This window comes from Garra rufa, chromosome 4 (assembly GCF_049309525.1).
Source record: "Garra rufa chromosome 4, GarRuf1.0, whole genome shotgun sequence".
Taxonomy (NCBI): Eukaryota; Metazoa; Chordata; class Actinopteri; order Cypriniformes; family Cyprinidae; genus Garra; species Garra rufa.
Window position 1 is genome coordinate 35,562,936 of NC_133364.1, and position 7,207 is coordinate 35,570,142.

The 7,207-nt window shown below is 40.5% G+C and overlaps 1 protein-coding gene across 1 annotated transcript; it reads left to right on the top strand.

The window, feature by feature from the left end:
* The first annotated feature begins 4,911 nt into the window (after positions 1-4,911).
* Positions 4,912-6,783, top strand: LOC141333987 (macrophage mannose receptor 1-like). The gene is made up of 3 exons (XM_073839139.1): positions 4,912-4,948; positions 5,039-5,392; positions 6,422-6,783. Exons 1-3 carry the CDS (start codon positions 4,912-4,914, stop codon positions 6,781-6,783), a joined length of 753 nt encoding a protein of 250 aa, XP_073695240.1.
* Positions 6,784-7,207: the final 424 nt, after the last annotated feature.

Sequence of the window (7,207 nt, forward strand, 5' to 3'; positions counted from 1 at the left end):
CTACAAGGTCAAAATTTACTGGTATTACTATCCTTGTGGGGACATTTGGTCCCCATAACGTGATAAATACCAGGTACACACACACACAGACACACACATATACACACACACACACACACACACACACACACACACACACTCACAGACCTGCAACACGTCACGTTGTGCAGCATTGGTCTGCTAGCTCATAACTACCTGTTATAAGACTGCTCTCTGTCACTTTATCATATTAACAAGCTCTATTTGCACCATACTGTTTGCATTTGCACTACTCTGTTCGGTTTGCACTCTCTGCCATATGCCCTTACTTGTATTTTTTTTTTAGATCATTTGTAAAATTGTATTTATTCATAATTTTAAAATTTTACCTAGTTAAGGTTATCTGTTATGCACCAAGGGTCTGATGAGAGTAACACAATTTCAAGTCTTTGTATGTCCTGGACATGTGGCAGAATTGATAATAAGGCTGACTTTGACTTAACTGTATGTTGACGTCACATGAAGAGGAAGCAACATATCATCGGGTGTTCTCAGGCCTATGATTTCGATAAATAAAGAGGTGACTGTGTTGCTGCTGTTCTTTTATTTGCATGCCTGACAGCAGTTCGTGACATAGTCACATTTTCACCAGGGTTACTGGTGTGCATGTAAATGTGCTCATTGTTTACATTTGTTGAATTCACTAAATTTAAAACAGCTGTGTTGATTGGACTTCATGCTGGAAGGATGCAAAGGATGTTACTGCTTTGTAACAGCTCATTTTTTTTGGTTTGCAGTGGACAAAAATAAAAGATGTCCATCTTTTTTTTACGCCTAATGACAATAACATCTGCAATACCATAGGTTTTGACATGACTGCAATTGTAAGAACAATACCATAGCACACTAGTATGAAAAACTTCAAATCTACAATAGAAATCTAAATAATGAATTATTTTTACAATTGATGGCAATTAATATAACTGGTTTGCCTGGTAAAACGGTGAAGTTGATGCCTTCACAGGAGCAGTCTGGCACCTTCACAGTCGGCAAAATGTAAGCTGGCAAAAAGAAATAAAAAGTCTCAGGTTACATATGTAACCATGGTTACATATGTAACCTGAGACGTTCCCTTTCGAGAGAATATCAAATATCAATATCAAGAAGGACATTACGAGGGAGGAAAAAGAGGCTTAATGACTTAAGCTGCTGTTTATGGAGCTCCAGGAGTCCAAGGGTCTCTGTTACCCAAATAGGTTAGTGCACAAGCCAAAGTGGTGGAAGGTCAAACACATCAGGCGGCAGTAACCGGCTGACTTATCCGATAAGGTTGTCATGAAAGCTCAAACCTCATAACAGAGGCGAACATTCAGCAGCCGTAGGATAGATACCTGCTATCAAAGGAGAGGAGGATCCATCCATTCTGCCCAAGGATGGCGCTTCAGTAAACCTGCTTAAGTGAAGGGAGCACACTCATCTCATGTCAGAAGAGACATTGGACAAGCAGAAAAATAGGTGGAGGAAGCAAACATCAGGTCTAATCAGATAAGATTAATATACAGCAGCTACCTGCTACCCTACCTCATCATCAAGGTGAGGAGGACCTACCTACCCTTCTTTGCCTGTCTCCGATCCTCGGATCGGGATGGGCCAGGACCCCACTGTTGTTCGGGCTCAGACCTCAAACTGTCGCGTTCGAAAAGAAAGCCCTTCTCTTTCCTTCCAACGTCTGCCAGGTTTACCCACAGATGTCTCTCCGTAAACACCATGGCCGCCATTCAGCCTGACCAGCTGCCGCGCATGCCCGGCCATTCAAGCAGGATGTACGTTAAAGGGGCTCGGATGGCAGAGTCTTAATAGATTATCCTTCACTCATAGAGAGATAGCTAGCTAGCGTCTCTTCTATAGGGGGCATCCTCTTTTGGCCATTTTCGCACATTCCCTCAATATAAGTATAACTAGCTGCAGAACTGTGTGAAGAAAATGGCTTGTTCCATCCCTTCACGATCTCCGTGTGAAGATCAGGAAGAAATGGAAGGCTCACTTGAGCTGGAGGGTTATGATCAGAAAGATATCGCTCATCGAGACGACCCCCGTAGCGCCACCTTCCCAGCCCGCTTCCATGGCAGGTCCAACCTAGACGTAATGCGTTCCATAACCTCTAACAGCTCATCATATGCGGAGCAGGAGGATTGAGATGATTCAGACTCAATGTTTTCTTCCTCATCTAACATCTCCTGCTCTTCCTGAGCAGAGCCCTGGCTACTGGATCAGATGATGTGAGGAAATCACATCATCCTCCAGCAGCTCACTCTCGTGAGGAAAGCACCTTTATTCAACTTATCCACAAGATGCACCTGCGATCCTCACAAACACAGTTTCCCGAAAAGAGGGACAAATTAGAGCGGAGCTTCCTCACAGAAAGAAGCTCACAATGCACCAGACTGCCCCTTCAAGGACTTTGTGTGCGTGCTCTTTGCCCAAACATATGATGCAAAGATAATGTGTGTCATCTAGTGTCAAAAACTGAGGACACTGATCCACACACTTCTTAAATGCCTTGCTAGTGTTTTCAGCAATAGTGAGATAAGAGAGAAAGCTTACCGTTTTTCATTGCAGAGCTTCAACAAGCAGTCACTTAAGAAAAAAAAAGAAGGGAATGTTGTGTTCAACTGTCTGCCATCCTTTTATACAATGCCTTTGTACCTTGCTTATTAATGCAATATTCATCTTCTCCTTTAATGACAAAGGAGGTTGGAGGTAGGGATGGGAATTGATAAGATTTTTACGATTCCTATTCCATTTTCGATTCTGCTTAACGATTCAATTCTTTATTGATTCTCATTTGGAAGATTCTCATGCTAACGTTGTTGCTGCTGCTGCCGCTGCTGGGTTGAGAACTGTTAGTCTGGAGCGGATCGAAAACGCAACATTCTTTTATTGTTATTGCATGCTGTGTGCGCAAATGTTTTAGCATGTTAGTGGTATTTCCTCCCTTTGAGGAAATATCTACACTGCAAGTATTACAAGTTGCCCTATTTTCGTCTTTTTTGGTGAAATACAACCAGACTTTTGAGCGTTTGTTCCGCTTAGGCGCCATGCTTACTATTGACTGAGCGTAAGCAACGCAACGTGCGTAAGTTACGCAATGCGCGTGATGATGTCATTCGTGCCCACTGGAATCGTTAAGGGAATCTTTGCAAATTTTGCAAACGATTCAAAGGAATTGAAACACTGGGAACCGGTTCTCAACAAGAACCGGTTTTCGATTCCCATCCCTAGTTGGAGGAATGGCTTTAAAAACCCATGAATGACATTCCCTGTTGTAGAGTGGCTGTTTTTTGTGTACCTTTTTTGTGCACTGTCACCTTACAGCAAGAAGGTTATAGATTTGCATATCTCATAAATGTCATTTTCATCTGGGTTTTATACCACCCTAAAACACATGCATCTTGTCCTATATAGCAGGGAACTAAACATTACCTTTCATCAAGCCTACCCTGGGTAATTAAAATGTAATACTCATGAAAACCAACCTAATAACAGTAGGCTTATGGCAAAGCCAACACAATGGACAACCAACAGCCTCTTCTACAATAAGGCATTTTATGTGGTATGGTTTTGCTTCTTTCCAGTGATCCAAGGCCTTCTGCTGCCAAAAAAAAGACAATGATGATGCAGAGCTTCCAAATTATTAGAGAGCCTCTGTAAAGAAAATATGAATAAAAGCCATAAGGGACAATTTAGACGAGGACCAGTTAAAAAACAATTTGTGAAATCGGAAATATTTCTGTTGGTAATTTACTTTGTTATGTCTTCAGGGTATATGTTAAACATCATCTGACCAAACCTGTCTCACAGCTGTATTAAATAATTGCGATATTGATCAACTTTTAAGATAATCAGTTAAATGAGCTAGCTATTTTTATTGTTGACATTTTATTCGATTTTTATATATATATGTTTGTAAAAAGAAAAAAACTTTTATATGTCAATCCAAATATGTGATGAAAACTGGTTATGGTCATCTTTGGTGTCTACTTCGAAGGTAACTTGATTAAAACACCTTCATATGCAAAACACGTGAACCGGAAGCATCGAGACCTGTTTAGCAGAATACGCAAGTCTGTTTTCCACAACCCCAATAGTGCCACTGAAAGGTTTATGTACTTTTTAATGTCTTTTGAGATATTGGAACATTTTGGACTCTAAACAATTCATTATAGTGTTCTAATTTGATTTGGTCCACCATTTACATAATTCACATCTAACCTGGAGCTGAAGCTTGGCGTCGTATCCTTGCCTCCCCCTCGGATTGCCACGCCATAAAAAGTCCTTTTTAGAGCTCGGTGGAGGGTCTCCTTCTAGTGGGGATCTATGTTCATGCTGAGTGACATGAAAAAAGAGGGAAATTCGTGTCCATGAACACAATAGATTACATTTCATGACTATGTCACAAACTGCCATAGACTGGGTTGACAAACAGGAACATACAGACCCTCAGTCTCTACCACATTCAAATTAACACATCCACAGGATTACAGCAACAGAGAGACAGAGGGAAAAAAGTTAATAATATAGGAATGGAAATAATAAGGAAGGAAAATGAAAAGGGTTTTTGTTTAGAGTAATAAACAAATGATGTGACGCTGAATGAGGGATAAGAGCAGATATAAGAATCACATTACAGCTGCAGACAGAAACATCAGACTCAGGACAGAAACACACAACCTCTGAAGTAAGAACAACTCACATCTTCATTCTTTAACTAGAATTAGACTTTTGACATGTTAATATTGTCTTAATCATTGTGAATGCCGCATTTATCTTCCTGTTAAGATGGATTTTCTATTATTGCTGAAATCATGTTTTACACCAAAATTAATCTGTGAATGTTTGAAATCTGTTTATCTGTACTTTTCTTTTTCAGAAATGGACCAAACACTGTTTTTCATTCTTCTTCTCGTTGGTGAGTGTGTTTGTGGTTTTATTTATGGTTTCTAGTTTCTAGGTTTGATCCTGTTATGAAAAGCATTAAAGCAAAGCCTCTCTTTCACAGCTCTCTGCTCCGTATCTGAATGTGTTCAGCGTCAGTATCACTTTATATATGAGAACAAGACCTGGACTGAAGCTCAGAGATACTGCAGAGAGAAATACTCAGATCTGGCCACCGTTGACAACATGAACGACATGAACGAGCTGAACAAGAGTTTGAATGATAAAAGTGTTCGGTTTGTCTGGATTGGGCTGCAGAAGACGGGTTCTGATGACTGGCAGTGGTCTTCAGGTGAACCTGCGCTCTATCTGAACTGGGCTACTGGACAACCAGAAAACACAGATTGTGCTATGATGTTAAATGGAGAATGGCATGATTTGCCATGCAGTGATAACCAACATTTTATCTGCAACAACAGTGAGTTTATTTTTAGTTGCACCATATACTTAATTTTAATGGAACACTAAACTTGATCTTATATTATTAATAATAAACATACAGTGACTAGATGTGATTCAGCTAGATATTTTCAGCCTTCTGTGTCTCAACACAAACCTACAAGGGCTTGAGTCAGGTCCATGTAGGAATGATTTCCTTTACATGTAAATGTATGATTTTCATTACATGTAACAATTCAGCACAGGGTTAACATCAAGTTTCTGTGATTGTATGTGTGTTTCATTTAAAGCTTTGAATGGACATGTTCCAGCCAATCAGAATTGAATTTACAGACAGATCATGGTATAATGTAAAATATCTTGAACATTGTGAATATTCAATATCACCAGCTCTAGAAGCAGCTCAAGTCTATGAATGACATGTTTCTGATGTTTCCATCGCTGCTCCTGTTCACATCCAAACCATAAAGCAGCGTAAGAATAATGAACAAACTGATTCATGAATCTTTTTCTCATTTGTTTTCTTAAAGCAAACACAGGACTCGTCTTTGTCAATCAGATGATGAATTGGAGAGACGCTCAGAGATACTGCAGACAGAATCACATTGATCTGGTCAGTGTCAGAAACCAGAATGAGAATCAACAGGTTCAGAAGATCATTAGTGATAGAGGGTTATCTGGATCATGGATCTGGATCGGTCTGTTCAGAGTCAGAGACTCATGGCAGTGGTCAGATCAGAGTAACTCCTCATTCAGATACTGGAGCACTGGTGAACCTAATAATTATAGAGGTGTTGAAAACTGTACAAGTGTTGAATTGAAGGCTCAGGGAAAATGGTATGACACCTCTTGCGACATTAAATTACCTTTCGTGTGTCATGAAGGTGAGTAGATCCTCACAAAACACACTCAATCCATCATCACCTCCAGATCTCTTAAAGTTCACGCTTCATGTCTGACATGACAAATTCATCCACAGTGTTTGTTCTGCATGTTGTTGTTGATCAGTCTCTCTCTAGTTTCTGCTTGTGGTTTGTTTTGTGTCCAGATGAACTGATTGTGGTCAAAGAGAATCTGACGTGGTCTGAAGCTCTGAGATACTGCAGACAGAATCATGTGGATCTGGTGTCGGTTCATTCAGAAGAGATTCAGCGGCGTGTGATGAACGTGGTTAAACGGGCCTCTACTGCGGCGGTGTGGTTGGGTTTACACAACTACTGCATCATGAACATGTGGCTCTGGGTGAGTGGAGAGATGGTGTGCTATCACAACTGGGCTCCAGGGAACGGAACCACACCAGAAAACTGCAGCCTCGAGAACAGAAAAGGAGCAGTTCAGTCTGGAGGAGATCAGCGCTGGATCAGCCTTCCTGAATCTCACAAACTCAACTTCATCTGCAGCGGATATTAAGAGTGAGGAACAAACTCATGTGTTTACTTACATTAATGGCTTTTAGAGGCTACTTCATTAGTTTTCTGATTTACATTTTTTTTTAAGATTCATTTTTTGCTTTTTTTTGCCTTTATTGTGATAGGACAGATCAGAAATGACAGGAAGTGAAGTGGGAAAGAGATAGGAGGTGGGATAGGGATGTTTGATTTGTTCTTTAGTATGTTCTTGGTGAAACTGCTTATGGGGTTTTAAAGGTCCACTGAAGCGCCTTGAAACACGCAGCGTTATTCTATGTGGTGACGTACTTTTAACTGAAACAAAAACATATTGCCCAGCCCCGCCCACTAATTTTGAATAGCCAATAGCGTTCCATTAATATCTGCTCGGGCTAGAGCCGTTGAGCTCGGTAAAGCCGCATTTGTAAGCTTATGACAGCCCCAGA

Bases quoted from the DNA above. Each gene is read 5' to 3' on its own strand.
- LOC141333987 (XM_073839139.1), top strand. From the start codon at position 4,912: ATGGACCAAACACTGTTTTTCATTCTTCTTCTCGTTG. The intron at 4,949-5,038 runs GTGAGTGTGTTT...TCTCTTTCACAG, and splicing joins TTTCATTCTTCTTCTCGTTG to CTCTCTGCTCCGTATCTGAA. The intron at 5,393-6,421 runs GTGAGTTTATTT...TTTTGTGTCCAG, and splicing joins ACATTTTATCTGCAACAACA to ATGAACTGATTGTGGTCAAA.